The following is an 18,888-nucleotide window of genomic DNA, read 5'->3' as shown; positions in this document are numbered from 1 at the left end:
GCTGGACATGCATGGTGTGTGGTCCCACACTGCCCGATAGGGTGGGTCTCTACACACCGTAGCCCTGTAGTGATATTACTACCACCCAAAATACGCGTGCCTGACTGACCACCGCGGGATCGGAAGTCCAGACGGGGGAGGCACTAACGTAATACCTGGCCTGGCGAGGGCAGGGCTGGGGGGAACCCACGCTGCGACCTCCTGGGCCTAGAGTTCCCCCTCTGACAAAAATTTTTAGATACAGGGAACCCTGCTCCATCGACACCAGGCTCACCAAACACAGACGCAGGACGTGTGGTGTGGGAGCCGCTTGACAGCACAGCATTCTCATAGACAGACCCAGGCCTAGCTAGCAACTGGGTGTCAGCCCCTGTCTCCATGAGAAGCGAAATGTGGGGCCGCTTGCGCTTCACTGGAAGAACGCGGCCCGCAGCCAAAGGGGACAAATCAGAGCCCTGAGTCCCGTAGCGTAGCGGGGGGGGGGAGTAACCGGAGAGCATGCTAGACACAGCTAGATGGCAAAGTTGTTTTAGGGCGTGCCCATCTAATATAGCCGATCCCTCGGGCTGCCGAGGCTGTCGGCCTTGTGATCACCTGTTTCCTTTGTGGCCAGGGTATCTCAGGCGGGGGAAACATGGCCACTGGCCGGGGGCCTTGCCGCAGCCGCTGGCGAGGCCGTGCTCTCACCTCTGGCTGCGCGGTGTGGTGCGGCGTGGAGCCCAGGTCAAATACCGCCCGCGCCTCCGTGGACAGACCAAGGTTCCCCTCCCCTCCTCAAGGGGAGATTGCTCCAACCAAGATGCCTGTGAACAACCGTTGACAGCATCCTAGCCCTCCCTGCGGTTATAGCTTGCGGCTGGGTCAAAAACTGAATAACCTCAAAACCTCGCGCGATGGTTTTGACGTCGGCTAGCCCTAAGGCCCCACCACCCGACACCATTTTGACAGAAAAGCAGCCAATTGAGCAATGTTGTTAGTTGCTGCTAAATTCTGTACTACGGCGGTATAAGCTTCAACAGCCCACCAGCCACCTGCCGGGCCGACTCGCCTCTTGGCGAGAAGTGCATCTGAGCTGCTTCCGCGTTGGAAACGAATGAGGAAGGGTGAGGCGTGACCACTTCCGGCGTAATGTAGGGGACGCATGGGAGTGGTGTGGTCACGTGCAAGTGCATTTGTTTTGTTCCCCGGAGCACACTAGGTGCTGGAGATAATGGGTTATCTCAGAAGGCAGAGCGAGACGCGAGGCCAGGGGTGTAAAAAGTACCCAGAAATTATACTTAAGTGAAAGTATGGGTACTGTCTCAAAATCTGACTCAAGTAAAAGTCAAAATATCTGGCTAAAAACACACAGTTTTTTTTACAGTAAAAAAGTCCTACTTTTAAATGTACTTAAGTACTAAAAAGTAAAAGTACATTTTTTTTAAAGGGATAAACCAGGGGTCTCAAACTCATTCCATCGTGGGCCAAGTTTTCATTTTAACTATACATTGCACCAGGTGAGTTCGTTGAAGAGGTGAGCCAATTAGTGAAATCATCAGCTGGTGTTTAGGCAAGGCTGGAATGAAACCAAGCACACTCTGCTCACAATGGAATGTGTTCTGCGATAGAAAGAACAGAGGACACTTTTTTGCATTAAAATTATTTAATGCACTTCTCCATTGAAGGTAAACTAACATGGACGGCATTCACATCACAGCATGAATAATATCACAATATTAAAGACCGAATACTGTAGTATCCTGAATAATATGACAATATTAAAAACAGAATAATGGTGTATCCTGAATAATATCACAATATTAACCACAGCATACTGGAGTACCCTGAATAATATCACAATATTAACCACAGCATACTGGAGTACCCTGAATAATATCACAATATTAAAGGCAGAATACTAGAGTACCCTGAATAATATCACAATATTAACCACAGCATACTGGAGTACCCTGAATAATATCACAATATTAAAGACAGAATACTGGAGGACCCTGAATAATATCACAATATTAACCACAGCATAATGCCGATCTGACTGTCTATTCTTCTGATAGCAGGTGTTTAATCAAAGATCCCCACTTTCTAGTGTTGCACAAGTTCCAATCAGCATGGGTATGGGCGGTTCATTTTCCATTGATGGGGATTTGATTGGCTGTTTACCTGCGGTCGCAGGATTAATAACGTTAACGTTAGTTTGACCAGATAAACAATTCAAATATACTAATTAAAATAGTTGGACCTGTGAGATTTGTACTTTGTACTTTGTAGGTCTGCATTTTAAATGTAAGGAGTAAAAAGTAGGGATGCTCGATATTGGCTTTTTTACCGATATTCCAATATTGTCCAACTCTTAATTTCCGATACCGATATCAACCGATATCAACCGATACCGATATATGCAGGGTTCCCCCCCCCCCAAAAAACTGAATAATTTCAGGTAACTAATAATTTCACTGGATATATATATAACAAATATTGTTATTGTTTTTTTCTTTTTTTAAACCGATACCGATATTTTCCGATATCACATTTTACTGCCGATAATATCGGACATCCCTAGTAAAAAGTACGTTTTTTTTCTCTGAAATGTAATGGAGTAAAAGTACAAAGTATACAAACCTAATAATACTTGAGTAAAGTACAAATCCCCCAAAACAGTACTTAAGTATTGTAACGAAGTACAATTACTCAAGTACTTTACACCCCTGCAGTTGATATATAACTATCTTTGCAGGAATTATCCCAGACCATTCCCATATAACGCTCATATTCATTACGGTATAAAACGGGAACGTATTGATGAAAAAATTATTTCTTTATGGCATATTGAACGGAAGGTTCATACTGTCAATTGACAATGACAATGGATACATAGCTATAATATAAAATATAGATTTAGCTCTACAAACAACGTGACGCACAGTGAAAAGTTGTAATGAAAAGCTGGCGTCCTAGAGTGGGGCCCGTCTAATCTAATGGCCGGGAATGTGTTACGGCACACTGGGTACACTGGGTACACTGGGTTTCCAGGGAGTCTGAAGTTCATACCCCAGACATTGGGTCTCATTCACCAACGGACTTAAGACAAAAGATCAGACAAAATCTTGTCCTAGCTCCACTTAAGAAATTTTCAGGCCGATTTCTGGATTCACCAACGGTCCCTTCTCCTGAATTCGGTCTTAATTAAGAGCAGGATTTAGGAGCACTAAAGAGCAGTCGTAAGTCGGACAGACTGGTGTGCGCCGTGTTCTAAACTCATTGAGCGCCACGCTGTTTTTCCATCTGTACTGCCTGGCGCCAGCGTTATTGACAATTTTCACAATGTTTGCGAACCCATCGTATATTCTATATTATAGCTATGCAGACAATAGTATGGCTCATTTGACAGGCAATATTTATAGTCCAACATTGACAAACCAGTTCATTTCTACATACTTTCGTTTGTGCGCTATTCCACGCTAAACATTGCCCCGTTTCAAAATAATCCAGTCTCGTTTGTGTGTTGTACTGTACTGTACTGTACAGTATGACTACTATAGGGCAGGACAGTATCAGTGATCTCCTAATAAAACAAGTCATTAGAATAATATAAGCCTACTGTTCATTCATCACGCACGTAGCCTATACAGTACGCGCGCATGTGTGTGTGTGTTTGTGTGTGTGCGCGCTGCGGCAGGTGGCCAAGAGCATGCAACAAGATGGTATAAATATGGAATATTAATACAGTCTATTCCACTATAGGTATAGGGTGCTGTTTAATGACAATACATTTTAATCTGATCTTATTTTCCTCGCTTCCTGGCGTGTCTGTATGCAAATGAAGTAAACGGGAACGCGTGTTCCAGTTTGTGAATGAGTGACGTACGATCATTCAGGGTTTCGCAGCTGTGATCATTTGGCAAGTTAAGACAACCTCTCCACGCATTGGTGAATCCGGGGGTAATTGTCGTCTGCGTTCTCTTACGACCTTCCAAGGAGGTTGTCGTAAGAGAAATCTTAAGACAATGTTGGTGAAGGAGGTCCGTTGAGGGTAAGCTGCAGATACTCACTGTTGTGCTCTGGGCCCGGCTTGGCCCGCTGAGAGACACTGGGTCTCTGGGCTCTCTGGTCAGCCGGCGGCTCCAGTGGTCTGGATGCAGATGGACTGATGGGCTGGGTGACCAGCACCGGCCTGGAGAGGTTTCTTTTTTCACACTAAAGAGGGAACAGGATCATTATTATATTTATATTCCAATAATTATCTCTCTAATAATCTGCTCTTCTATTTTAGGGTGGGTTTTTCCTTTAACACAAAATATGTTACTTTAGGAGGCATAAATAATGATTAAGTACCAAGGAACTAATGAGGAACTATATGTTAATAATGATTAAGTGCCTAGGAACTAATGAGGAACTATATGTTAATAATGATTAAGTGCCTAGGAACTAATGAGGAACTATATGTTAATAATGATTAAGTGCCTAGGAACTAATGAGGAACTATATGTTAATAATGATTAAGTACATATGAACTAATGAGGAACTATATGTTAATAATGATTAAGTGCCAAGGAACTAATGAGGAACTACATGTTAATAATGATTAAGTGCCTAGGAACTAATGAGGAACTATATGTTAATAATGATTAAGTGCCTAGGAACTAATGAGGAACTACATGTTAATAATGATTAAGTGCCTAGGAACTAATGAGAAACTATATGTTAATAATGATTAAGTACATAGGAACTAATGAGGAACTATATGTTAATAATGATTAAGTACCTAGGAACTAATGATAAACTATATGTTAATAATGATTAAGTACATAGGAACTAATGAGGAACTATATGTTAATAATGATTAAGTACCTAGGAACTAATGAGGAACTATATGTTAATAATGATTAAGTACCTAGGAACTAATGAGGAACTATATGTTAATAATGATTAAGTACATAGGAACTAATGAGAACAAACACCTGATGAAGATCCTGTTTAGGACGAAGTGTTGTGATTTGTCTAATAAACTATTTCAAGAGCATTAAACAAAGAGTTGCAAGCCGCCCTATTCTTTCACAGTTTGGCTCAGCACCAACGGAGGGGATGTGTGCAAGAATGACTACAAACAGTATAACTACCAAAACAAAGTTATGGTAAATTTTTTGTTCACGTGGAAAGCGTCTAAATATCGCTCCAAAATTGTACTTTGTCTCAGGTGTACTTTTCGGCAAACAACATCTTCTTATATTCGGGCCAATACAGTATGTGGAATAAGCACGTCATTTAGTCGTTGTGTCTACATGGTACTCATGTCCAGACCATATGGAATGAGGACCATGTAGCCTCACTCAACCAGTAAATGACGTGAATATTGCCTGGTCGAGACAATGCGGTCATCTTTTCAAGCGATGTCTTCGATAGAGCACCTGTAAGGAAGCCATCCAACATGGCGGTTCATGTATACCTGCCGGCTGGGTGTCCTAGCCGACACGAGGGGGGGGATGCGCGGCCCACTCAGACAGTCATTTCCCGCGGGTCGACGTGCCCTCGGGCCAGAGCCACACAGACCCAGGCTGCAGTGCAGGAACTGGACGGTGTTGTTATGAACGGGACGCAGGACGAAACTGAACCTCAGCCGGCGCCGCGTCTCCTGCTCTACTCCGCGCCTCCTCCCCACGCCGCTCTCCTCCTCCTTCCCCACTCCTCCTGTCCTCGCTCGTTCCCATCCTCCGTCTCTCATCGTCTTTTTGTATCCCTCCTTCTTCTTCTCCTCCTCCTCCTCCTCCTCCTCTTCCTCCTCCTCCTGCTCCTCCTCCTCGTCTCGTCTCTTCTTGCTGAAGGTGAGCGAGGGGTCTGCGGAGCAGCCGTCTCTCACGACGGTCCAGGAAGCAGAGTTCTTGGGGTCTGAGTGAGGAGACACCACACATGACCTCAGCTCCACACGGGCCCCGCTAGGCCCCCGGGCAGAGAGCTGAGAGCACGGAGACAACAGCGCTGGGATCAGATTCAAACCAAGTGCGCAGTAAAAAGGGTGTGTGTGCAGTTGTAGAGGGCTTGTGTAGGCCTGAGTCTAAAGGCCCTGTCAGACAGAAACAGCCCCCCTCTGGGAAAGTGTTTATTGACCATTTATTTGCAAATAGATTTGAATCCATTATCATCTTGATTTAAAATGGGACAGGAATCAGGATAGATAGAGGCATCCATTAAAAAAGCGCACCCCACACCCACACACACACACACACACACACACACACACACACACACACACACACACACACACACACACACACACACACACACACACACACACACACACACACACACGTGTGCGAGCTGACCTCCACATAGATGCGCTGGTCTGCCATAATGATACAAGGGCCAGCCGGTCTCGGCTCATAGCCCTCTGTGACAAACAGCTGCATGGAGAGGACAGGTCCGGGTCTGGGCAGGGAGCCTGGGCCCGGTTCCTGGGGGCCCCATGGCATTCTCTCCAGCTGTGGAGGACTGGGTGTATCATCTGCAGAAGCGGCCCGGCTGGGTACTGAGGCAAAACAGCTGAACTGAAAGGAGGGAGGAGAGAGAAGAGATGAGATTGTATTGAGAAAATAGCAAATACTCTGCAAAGAGAGATGAAATAAAAACACACACTTGGTCTAGTCTTCTTGTATGATGTTCTCTGTTTAGTATTAGTTGTTGTGAAGGGCCAGATTAAACCGAATATATATATTTATTTATATATATATATTTAATTGTATTTGTATATTCTCTAATATTCCCTGATATCCCTTGTATATTCCTTGTACAATATGCATTGAATATCCATTCTAGCCTACTGAACATCCCATAATAGTCTCCATTCTACTATTGGTCGAGACCTTGGTGCCAGGCTGCCATACCCCCCAGACCCAGTTCAAACGTACCGCTCAACATGTACGAACAAGTCCTAGTTCCGCGTAGGAATCTGGCTACCGCACCACTAATGGTACTATTTGTTCATAGTGCGTATATATACTGCGCTACTAAAGTAGGACTTTCTTTTAGTCCAGTTTCTTACCCTCCAATAGAGTGACAGACGTAAAGCCTCCCTGCGACGCCACGTGTGGGAGTAAGGCCAAGTTCGGCCTACCATCGGTATTGAGACATCGTGTATATTAATATTTGAATAGTCATATTTGGCACTATATCGTCGAGTTGGACGTAGTCTATTAAGCTAATAATAGTCTATTCATATGTAGTGCTTCGTGCGGTGAGAATACTATCGTAGTCAGTACCCCCTTCGTTTCGGGTAGAACTGGCTGCTTATCCAGGGTGGCCGACCCCATGTGAGGCTGCACCCGAGGAGCCCCAGAGCCGACGAGCGAGTGGACCTGCATACCGGATTATTCTACCGACGACAGCCCGCCTTCCCAGGCACGGATTATGCTTTGTATACAGTGATTATTCTATGGATAAAGACCAACACTGCCGTGTGTTGGAAACCCCCCCCCCCGGAGAGGACGACAGGTGAGGAGACGCTCTACACGACGAGGTCGCTTCACGTCTCTCCATCGTGGACCGGAGGAAGCCGGCCCACAGAGAGTCCAACTGCTTTCATCTGTGGATCGAGGATCGCTGAGGCACCGAGCCGCACAACCGTGGGTTCTCCCAGGATACCCTCGGCCAGACGGATACAGCCGGACTCTACCCCCCCCCCCCCTTCTCCAGTTGTCTTACAAGCGACCGGAATCCCCCCCTAGTGTATCCAGTTCTATAATCATTAAAGTATCATTGCTATTATTCCTTAAATATTCCAGGTTGTATATTTACCGCCTGCGCCACCAGAGATTGGACGTTCTCTATTGATATACCAACGAATACTCATTTGCCATAAAAGTGCATCCTATTTCAAATCATAAATGTAATTAAGTGATTGCTCTACATACCTTTTGCTATGTATTAATTATTATTAAACGCAGACTTTCGACTTGGTACATTTGTGTTGGATCGTTTCATCTACGTGGGAGTGTTTACCATAATTATTTATGCCTAGTACTGGGTGGCCAGAGTCTAAAGTACAAGAGGTAGTGGTAGTAAGTATCATATCTAACAATACAGTCAGGGAATTGTACCCCTCAGTTACATTAGTCATTGTAGTATTCTTGTTTTGACCCTGTGTTTTGTATTTAGTCTTGTTTTCCATAGTCCATCATCTTACATGTATGCCCAGTGGAGCGGTCTTCTCCTCCTTGCTGTGTGAGAGGCTGGTCTGAGGCTGGTCTCTCCATAGCAGCACCTGGTCCAGCGGAGAAGTAGGGAAAAACATTCCATCATCCGCCCTTGCATTCCTCTATTTCTTGCATTTTACTCATTCTTACTCCCTCTCTCTTTCCCTCCCCCTCTTCGTCTCCATGTGTGAGGGGATCCTGAACGTGTCTTCATAGTGTAAGGAGAGCCCACCCTGCCCTGTCTGCTGGTCCATCAGGAGGTCCCTGGTCCCTGGTCCCTGGTCCCTGGTCCCTGGTCCCTGGTCCCTGGTCCCAGCACTGTGGTGTGTTCTCTGACTGTTACCTGGTCCCAGCACTGTGGTGTGTTCTCTGACTGTTACCTGGTCCCAGCACTGTGGTGTGTTCTCTGACTGTTACCTGGTCCCAGCACTGTGGTGTGTTCTCTGACTGTTACCTGGTCCCAGCACTGTGGTGTGTTCTCTGACTGTTACCTGGTCCCAGCACTGTGGTGTGTTCTCTGACTGTTACCTGGTCCCAGCACTGTATATAGACATGTATTGTATCGTGTGTGTCTGTCATTCTGGGGAACTTAATTGTAAGTTGTTGATACTAAGAACCAACATCATTGGCACAGAGACAGATTCCTGACTGTACACGTGTGCGATCATATTATATCATATTTGGAAAATGAAAGTGTTTCTGAACGTCTAAACTCTCTACAGATTTGTTTCCCTCCTTCGCTCCTTCCTCTCTCACCATGTTTTTATACTGTACCCCTCTGGGCCGTCCCTGGAGCAGACCCTCCGTCCCACAGGAAATTACTGGGAACGCCAAGAGGAAATGGCTGCCGTTGTACCGGGCCTGGCATTTAGGGTCCCGCAGGGTGACCGCTGCCACTGGGACCGCCAGCGTCTGGGTGACAATAAGAGAAGGAGGTGGGATCTTAGAAATCACTTCGGCTCTAGCCCTCTTAGTCCATGACTCGCTGGGTTTGGTCTTAGTCCATGACTCGCTGGGTTTGGTCTTAGTCCATGACTCGCTGGGTTTGGTCTTAGTCCATGACTCGCTGGGTTTGGTCTTAGTCCATGACTCGCTGGGTTTGGTCTTAGGCCATGTTCACACCTGAAAGTCTGTGGAAGAAATGTGAAAATGATACATTGTTTGATTTTGGTCTGCGTTCACACTGCCCTTTTTTGTGCGGACCTAATTTGTAAACAAAGGACATGCAGTCGCCAAGTCGTTCATCTATTGGACTATAGCACTCACAAACGTGAACAGTTGCCGACAGCTTAATGAGAGAGAGAGATACTGATATTACACGCACGGCGCAAGTCGACTAGAGAATAGAGAGTAGAGAGTAGAGAGAGAGAGAGACTGTCCGCGCGCGGCGCGAGTCTGACTTCAGAGCCACACTGCAATGCACTGTAGGCTACTTTGCTTCTTATAGATTAGGTACTATAGTTCGATTGAAACGGACCGGGTCCCAACTTTTCAAGAGGACCATGGTTCGGTTGTTTGGTCCTCAAAATAGTTCGGTTTGTGTTCACACCTCTACAAACGAAACGGACTATTGATTTAAAGGGACCATCCAAACAGGGTAGGTGTGAACGCGCCCTAAGTCTATGACTCGCTGGGTTTGTTCTTAGTCGACCAAGACGTTGTTTGTCGTTAAAGTAATTTCCTGCGCTTTTTTCCGTGCTGAATGAGTTATTTCCCTAAGAATTAAGAGAACATCTCTGGTAAGCACCACATTTAAAGAGCTCCATCTGCATGACTGCATGTGGCTGGGGTAGGCCGTCACATGTAGAGGATCACTCTGGTTGATTGTAACAGCCCAAACCCACGGGACGCGGGCGATCAGCGCTTCACTTTCGCTCCCATGTTAACGGGCGTCGCTGTTCACACCGAAATTCTTCGCTTTGGTTGGATCCAGAGGCGTGCGCCACGCGCATTTTCACAGAAATACACTCAATATCTGCATTATTTATTACCACACATATAGATGTTGTTCAACCAGGTAATGTGTGTGAGGATTCGCCTGTCCCTGGACCTTTTTCCTGTGTTTTCCCTGTCTACTCTCCTCTACTCTTCACCAGCCCCCACCCTTGCGATGATTTACTCTCCTCTACTCTTCACCAGCCCCCACCCTTGGACATCCTTGATCCTCTACCTTCACGCACCTGTTGGGAGTTTGCAATCACCTCGGGAGAGTACATAGGTTGCAGACTCCCCTCCAGTCCTGGTCGGGTCGTTCTGTGTTCTGGATTCTGTGTTCTGGACTCTGTGTTCGTTCTGTATCTGTATCTGTGTACACTCTGTGTTCATGGAGTTCTGTACGTTACCATCCTGTACGTTACCATCACCTGCCGCGTCTCCGGCGTGAGACGACGTGCCAGCCATCACCACCTGTCGCCGTTTGCCTGGAGTGGGACACCGTCTTCGCTCTCTAATTCTCTACGGGAGGTTTTCCAGTGTTCCCACTCCAGACGTCAAGCCGGCTCGTCATCGCTCCCGATTCCACGGGAGGAAGGCGTCTCTTCGTGATCCTCGTTCCTGGGGGTGAGGCTCGTCGTCGCTCCCTAGTATTCCACGGGAGGACGGCGTGTGCCCATCCCGTTCCCCTTGGACCCAGGCTCGTCGTCGCTCCCTAGTATTCCACGGGAGGACGCCGTGTTCCCATCCCGGTCCCCTGGGACCCCCTTTGTTCTGCGCTGCCCGTCTGCAGCATCCGAAGAGGAGGAGGAGGATCTCCGTGCCAGGCCCCGCTGTCGGGCCCCTGTTCCCGTGCCAGGCCCCCGCCGTCGGGCCCCTGTCCCCGTGCCAGGCCTCCGCCGTCGGGCCCCTGTTCCCGTGCCAGGCCTCCGCCGTCGGGCCCCTGTCCCCGTGCCAGGCCTCCGCCGTCGGAACCCTGTCCTCATCCCTGTAAGCAGCTCTGGCCCTCGCCCTGTCCAAGGCCTTAACCCTGTTCTCTGTCCCTGTCTCCAGCCCGCCTCTCCGGGCCTCTGTCCCTGTCCCCCTCTCCAGTGCCCCTAATCCTGGTCCTGACACTTAGCCCTGGCCCTTAGCCCTGGCCCTTAGCCCTGGCCCTTAGCCTTAGTCCCTTAGCCTGTTCGCCTCTTAAAGGCACAGTGCCGCATTTTCCATATTTCCTTGACTCTAGTGTTTTTGTGTTCTCCCTTAAAGGGACTGTGCCGCTTTTTGTTCAATAATAAATATTTGCCCTGTTTTGGCTTACTCTCATACCTGTCTTGTGTTGTGCGATTGGGGTCGGTTACAAACCATAACAAATTCGTCCGTATCTTTCCCAATACAAATAAACCATACTATACTTTTTCAGGAGTACAGTCACACTGATTTCATCATTCTAAAATGTATTCTAACATTCTAATAACTGGTTATACATGCAAAATGGACAATAGAACACTGGAACTGGAAATCTTTAAAAAAAATCTTCAAACAGGGACTGACTTCGCATAATAGACTAGGCATTTACAGCTGTTCCAATGTAAATGTGCCTTCCTGCGTGCACTTTCGCCCGCTCTGAAGTCGGACTCGGTGTGGACGGCCACGCGCGCTGTTCTCGCACGAAACCCTGGTGGGGTCCTGGCGTAAGGCCACTCCCTCATAGTCTGCCACAGAGAATCTCACGACCATCATGGAGGTCTGTCTGTCTGAGGTCTATCTGTCTGTCTGAGGTCTATCTGTCTGTCTGTCTGAGGTCTATCTGTCTGTCTGAGGTCTATCTGTCTGTCTGTCTGAGGTCTATCTGTCTGTCTGTCTGAGGTCTATCTGTCTGTCTGAGGTCTATCTGTCTGTCTGAGGTCTATCGGTCTGTCTGAGGTCTATCTGTCTGTCTGAGGTCTATCTGTCTGTCTGTCTGTCTGAGGTCTATCTGTCTGTCTGAGGTCTATCTGTCTGTCTGTCTGAGGTCTATCTGTCTGTCTGAGGTCTATCTGTCTGTCTGAGGTCTATCTGTCTGTCTGAGGTCTATCTGTCTGTCTGAGGTCTATCTGTCTGTCTGTCTGAGGTCTATCTGTCTGTCTGAGGTCTATCTGTCTGTCTGAGGTCTATCTGTCTGTCTGTCTGTCTGAGGTCTATCTGTCTGTCTGAGGTCTATCTGTCTGTCTGAGGTCTATCTGTCTGTCTGTCTGTCTGAGGTCTATCTGTCTGTCTGAGGTCTATCTGTCTGTCTGAGGTCTATCTGTCTGTCTGTCTGTCTGAGGTCTATCTGTCTGTCTGAGGTCTATCTGTCTGTCTGTCTGAGGTCTATCTGTCTGTCTGAGGTCTATCTGTCTGTCTGTCTGAGGTCTATCTTTCTGTCTGAGGTCTATCTGTCTGTCCGTCTGAGGTCTATCTGTCTGTCTGAGGTCTATCTGTCTGTCTGAGGTCTATCTGTCTGTCTGTCTGAGGTCTATCTGTCTGTCTGAGGTCTATCTGTCTGTCTGAGGTCTATCTGTCTGTCTACCCTTCTCATCACATACCCTTCTCTTTCTCCTTCTCCCTTTCTTTTGTACAGGCTCTTTGAGCTCTTTCTCTATCTATGCAATAGAATAGAAGTGATCCTCCACAGATGGTGACTGGCATCCAGCTAAAGTAAACAACTAGACAAGCCTGAGAGATAAATATGTAATATTAGTAATATATACAGACAGACCTGCAGGATGTGTACTATAGATAATATTATACAGACAGACATGCAGATGTGTACTATAGATAATATTATACAGACAGACATACAGGATGTGTACTATAGATAATATTATACAGACAGACATACAGGATGTGTAACTATAGATAATATTATAGACAGACCTGCAGGATGTGTAACTATAGATAATATTATACAGACAGACAGACAGATGTGTACTATAGATAATATTATACAGACAGACCTGCAGGATGTGTAACTATAGATAATATTATACAGACAGACAGACAGATGTGTACTATAGATAATATTATACAGACATACAGGATGTGTACTATAGATAATATTATACAGACATACAGGATGTGTACTATAGATAATATTATACAGACAGACATACAGGATGTGTACTATAGATAATATTATACAGACAGACCAGCAGGATGTGTACTATAGATAATATTATACAGACAGACCAGCAGGATGTGTAACTATAGATAATATTATACAGACATACAGGATGTGTACTATAGATAATATTATACAGACAGAGCAGCAGGATGTGTACTATAGATAATATTATACAGACAGACCAGCAGGATGTGTACTATAGATAATATTATACAGACAGACCAGCAGGATGTGTACTATAGATAATATTATACAGACAGACCAGCAGGATGTGTACTATAGATAATATTATACAGACAGACCAGCAGGATGTGTACTATAGATAATATTATACAGACAGACCAGCAGGATGTGTACTATAGATAATATTATACAGACAGACCAGCAGGATGTGTAACTCCTCCTCTACTCCCTGTACACACACGACTGTGTGGCTCAGCGGAGTAGCAATACAATCGTCAAATTTGCTGACGACACAGTGGTGGTGGGCCTGATCTCTGCCAACGACGAGAGGGCCTACCTGGAAGAGGTCAAGGTCCTGGCGGGATGGTGCCAGGAAAACAGCCTCTCCCTGAACGTCAGCAAAACAAAGGAGATGATTGTGGACTTCAGGAGGTCGGGGGTCAAGGACTACAGCCCCCTCAGCATCGACGGGGCACCGGTTGAGAGAGTCAACAGCTTCAAGTACCTCGGAGCCTACATATCCGAGGACTTGACATGGACCACACACATTAACAGTGTGGTGAAGAAGGCACGACAACGCCTCTACTTCCTCAGGCGCCTAAGGAAGTTCCAAGTCAGCCAGAAGATCCTTAAGAACTTCTACTCATGTACAATAGAGAGCATCTTGACCGGCAACATCACCTCCTGGTTTGGGAATAGCACTGCAAAAGACCAAAGCAGACTACAAAGAGTGACACGTTCAGCCGAACGCACAATTGGAGGGGGGCTCCCCACCCTCCAGAACATTTACTACAAGCGTTGCAAGGGCAAGGCTAAGAGAATCATTAAAGACTCCAGTCACCCGAACAACTGCCTCTTCGAACTGCTGCGGTCAGGCAAGCGATACAGGAGTCTCAAGGCGAGCACAGAAAGACTCAGAAGTAGCTTCTATCCCCAGGCCATCAGGCTGCTAAACGAACAATGAATGAACACTACACAACAACAACCACCAAACGCACATAGCACACACATCCACACGCACACACCCACTTTAAACAAACACACTGTAGCACCCACTCCACACACTTTATAGCACACACCCACTTTAAACAAACACACTGTAGCACCCACTCCCCACACTTTATATTTATGGATGAAGGATTGCACTACAACTCGTACACCTTACTGTAAATTGTACCTAAAATTGTACCTCATCCCATTTCTGCTTTGCACTAGATAGTACTGTACATTAGTACACTGCATAGTATTGTGTATTGTATATTATATGGTAACTCAGAACATTGTACATATGTCTATACCGAACACTGTGACCTCATTTTCTTCTTCTAAATTCATGCTATATTATGTTATTATGTTATTTGATACTATTGTCTAGCACAGTCTCTGGAGCGTAACAGTAAGAAGCATTTTGTATGAAAGTATTCTGTACTTCTGTATGACAACTATTAAAGAACTTGAACTTGAACTTGAACTATAGATAATATTATACAGACAGACCAGCAGGATGTGTACTATAGATAATATTATACAGACAGACCAGCAGGATGTGTACTATAGATAATATTATACAGACAGACCAGCAGGATGTGTACTATAGATAATATTATACAGACAGACCAGCAGGATGTGTACTATAGATAATATTATACAGACAGACCAGCAGGATGTGTACTATAGATAATATTATACAGACAGACCAGCAGGATGTGTACTATAGATAATATTATACAGACAGACCAGCAGGATGTGTACTATAGATAATATTATACAGACAGACCAGCAGGATGTGTACTATAGATAATATTATACAGACAGACCAGCAGGATGTGTACTATAGATAATATTATACAGACAGACCAGCAGGATGTGTACTATAGATAATATTATACAGACAGACCAGCAGGATGTGTACTATAGATAATATTATACAGACAGACCAGCAGGATGTGTACTATAGATAATATTATACAGACAGACCAGCAGGATGTGTACTATAGATAATATTATACAGACTAGGCTGGACAAGATATGCCTCCTAAAGTGTCTAAACGGAAGTACAGGAAGTACCGGCTACAGGCGTTCCGGTTTCGACAAAACAATTATAGAAACGTGTGAAGGGCACAATATTTCCTCGTTTAAGTCACTGCAACGGCTTTGCCTGAAGAATTTTACTACATGACCGGGACATTCTAGCTTGATTGCCGACAGGATTCGGGAAAAGTTTGGTCCGTTCGGAGGCAGCTTCCAGGGGAAGTACATACACCGGAGATTCTACCCCACAGACACTTTCGGCCGTAGTTCTTTACGTCACGGAGGAGATACAACTGGGAACAAGGTTGTATCCAGACAGACCTGCAGGATGAGGGCGTCCAGGGCCACGCTGAGGCGTCCGTCCTGACACTGCACCCTGAACGCCCCTCTGCCCCCTCCAGGGTGGCCTCCGCCACTCAGCCCCCCTCTCAGCTCCCTGGTCCACGGAGGAGGAACCACCAGAGGAACCACGGCGGGAAACACCCCTATGGCCAGACATGAGGACGGAGAGGGGGAGAGGGGGAGACAGGAGGACAGAGAGGGGGAGACATGAGGACGGAGAGGGGGAGACATGAGGACAGAGAGGGGGAGACATGAGGACAGAGAGGGGGAGACATGAGGGACGGAGAGGGGGAGACATGAGGACGGAGAGGGGGAGACATGAGGACGGAGAGGGGGAGACATGAGGACAGAGAGGGGGAGACAGGAGGACAGAGAGGGGGAGACAGGAGGATGGAGAGGGGGAGACATGAGGACGGAGAGGGGGAGACATGAGGACGGAGAGGGGGAGACATGAGGACAGAGAGGGGGAGACAGGAGGACAGAGAGGGGGAGACATGAGGACAGAGAGGGGGAGACATGAGGACAGAGAGGGGGAGACATGAGGACAGAGAGGGGGAGACATGAGGACAGAGAGGGGGAGACATGAGGACAGAGAGGGGGAGACATGAGGACAGAGAGGGGGAGACATGAGGACAGAGAGGGGGAGACATGAGGACAGAGAGGGGGAGACATGAGGACAGAGAGGGGGAGACATGAGGACAGAGAGGGGGAGACATGAGGACAGAGAGGGGGAGACATGAGGACAGAGAGGGGGAGACATGAGGACAGAGAGGGGGAGACATGAGGACAGAGAGGGGGAGACATGAGGACAGAGAGGGGGAGACAGGAGGACAGAGAGGGGGAGACATGAGGACAGAGAGGGGGAGACATGAGGACAGAGAGGGGGAGACATGAGGACAGAGAGGGGGAGACATGAGGACAGAGAGGGGGAGACATGAGGACAGAGAGGGGGAGACATGAGGACAGAGAGGGGGAGACATGAGGACAGAGAGGGGGAGACATGAGGACAGAGAGGGGGAGACATGAGGACAGAGAGGGGGAGACATGAGGACAGAGAGGGGGAGACATGAGGACAGAGAGGGGGAGACATGAGGACAGAGAGGGGGAGACAGGAGGACAGAGAGGGGGAGACATGAGGACAGAGAGGGGGAGACATGAGGACAGAGAGGGGGAGACATGAGGACGGAGAGGGGGAGACAGGAGGACAGAGAGGGGGAGACATGAGGACAGAGAGGGGGAGACATGAGGACAGAGAGGGGGAGACATGAGGACAGAGAGGGGGAGACATGAGGACAGAGAGGGGGAGACATGAGGACAGAGAGGGGGAGACATGAGGACAGAGAGGGGGAGACATGAGGACGGAGAGGGGGAGACATGAGGACAGAGAGGGGGAGACATGAGGACAGAGAGGGGGAGACATGAGGACAGAGAGGGGGAGACATGAGGACGGAGAGGGGGAGACATGAGGACAGAGAGGGGGAGACATGAGGACAGAGAGGGGGAGACATGAGGACGGAGAGGGGGAGACATGAGGACAGAGAGGGGGAGACATGAGGACGGAGAGGGGGAGACATGAGGACAGAGAGGGGGAGACATGAGGACAGAGAGGGGGAGACATGAGGACAGAGAGGGGGAGACAGGAGGACAGAGAGGGGGAGACAGGAGGACAGAGAGGGGGAGAGGGGGAGACAGGAGGACAGAGAGGGGGAGACATGAGGACAGAGAGGGGGAGACAGGAGGACAGAGAGGGGGAGACAGGAGGACAGAGAGGGGGAGACATGAGGACAGAGAGGGGGAGACATGAGGACAGAGAGGGGGAGACATGAGGACAGAGAGGGGAAGACATGAGGACGGAGAGGGGGAGACATGAGGACGGAGAGGGGGAGACATGAGGACGGAGAGGGGGAGACATGAGGACGGAGAGGGGGAGACATGAGGACGGAGAGGGGGAGACATGAGGACAGAGAGGGGGAGACATGAGGACGTAGAGGGGGAGACATGAGGACAGAGAGGGGGAGACAGGAGGACGGAGAGGGGGAGACATGAGGACGGAGAGGGGGAGACATGAGGACAGAGAGGGGGAGACAGGAGGACGGAGAGGGGGAGACATGAGGACAGAGAGGGGGAGACATGAGGACAGAGAGGGGGAGACAGGAGGACAGAGAGGGGGAGACATGAGGACGGAGAGGGGGAGACAGGAGGACGGAGAGGGGGAGACATGAGGACAGAGAGGGGGAGACATGAGGACAGAGAGGGGGAGACATGAGGACGGAGAGGGGGAGACAGGAGGACGGAGAGGGGGAGACATGAGGACAGAGAGGGGGAGACATGAGGACAGAGAGGGGGAGACAGGAGGACAGAGAGGGGGAGACATGAGGACAGAGAGGGGGAGACATGAGGACGGAGAGGGGGAGACATGAGGACAGAGAGGGGGAGACATGAGGACAGAGAGGGGGAGACATGAGGACGGAGAGGGGGAGACATGAGGACAGAGAGGGGGAGACATGAGGACAGAGAGGGGAAGACATGAGGACAGAGAGGGGGAGACATGAGGACGGAGAGGGGGAGACATGAGGACAGAGAGGGGGAGACAGGAGGACAGAGAGGGGGAGACATGAGGACAGAGAGGGGGAGACATGAGGACAGAGAGGGGGAGACATGAGGACGGAGAGGGGGAGACATGAGGACAGAGAGGGGGAGACATGAGGACAGAGAGGGGAAGACATGAGGACAGAGAGGGGGAGACATGAGGACGGAGAGGGGAAGACATGAGGACAGAGAGGGGGAGACATGAGGACAGAGAGGGGGAGACAGGAGGACAGAGAGGGGGAGACATGAGGACAGAGAGGGGGAGACATGAGGACGGAGAGGGGGAGACATGAGGACGGAGAGGGGGAGACATGAGGACAGAGAGGGGGAGACATGAGGACAGAGAGGGGGAGACATGAGGACAGAGAGGGGGAGACATGAGGACAGAGAGGGGAAGACATGAGGACAGAGAGGGGGAGACATGAGGACAGAGAGGGGGAGACATGAGGACAGAGAGGGGGAGACATGAGGACAGAGAGGGGGAGACATGAGGACAGAGAG

At 48.4% G+C, this 18,888-nt stretch overlaps 1 protein-coding gene across 1 annotated transcript in view; it reads right to left on the bottom strand.

The window, feature by feature from the left end:
* Positions 1-18,888, bottom strand: part of engl (endoglin, like) — a gene marked incomplete at both ends in the record, with an annotated part of 59,974 nt that overhangs the window by 12,396 nt on the left and 28,690 nt on the right. The window contains 7 exons of the mRNA XM_084329210.1: positions 4,050-4,194; positions 5,444-5,685; positions 5,815-5,950; positions 6,318-6,539; positions 8,174-8,251; positions 8,940-9,095; positions 15,778-15,941. Of these exons, the coding sequence (XP_084185336.1) occupies positions 4,050-4,194; positions 5,444-5,685; positions 5,815-5,950; positions 6,318-6,539; positions 8,174-8,251; positions 8,940-9,095; positions 15,778-15,941 (1,143 nt within the window). The remainder of the gene's footprint in view (positions 1-4,049; positions 4,195-5,443; positions 5,686-5,814; positions 5,951-6,317; positions 6,540-8,173; positions 8,252-8,939; positions 9,096-15,777; positions 15,942-18,888) is intronic.

Source organism: Notolepis coatsorum (assembly GCF_963971535.1).
Source record: "Notolepis coatsorum genome assembly, chromosome: 14".
NCBI classification, from domain to species: domain Eukaryota; kingdom Metazoa; phylum Chordata; class Actinopteri; order Aulopiformes; family Paralepididae; genus Notolepis; species Notolepis coatsorum.
The sequence above is the reverse complement of the archived record's forward strand: the minus strand, read 5'-3'. Positions and strand labels throughout refer to the sequence as shown.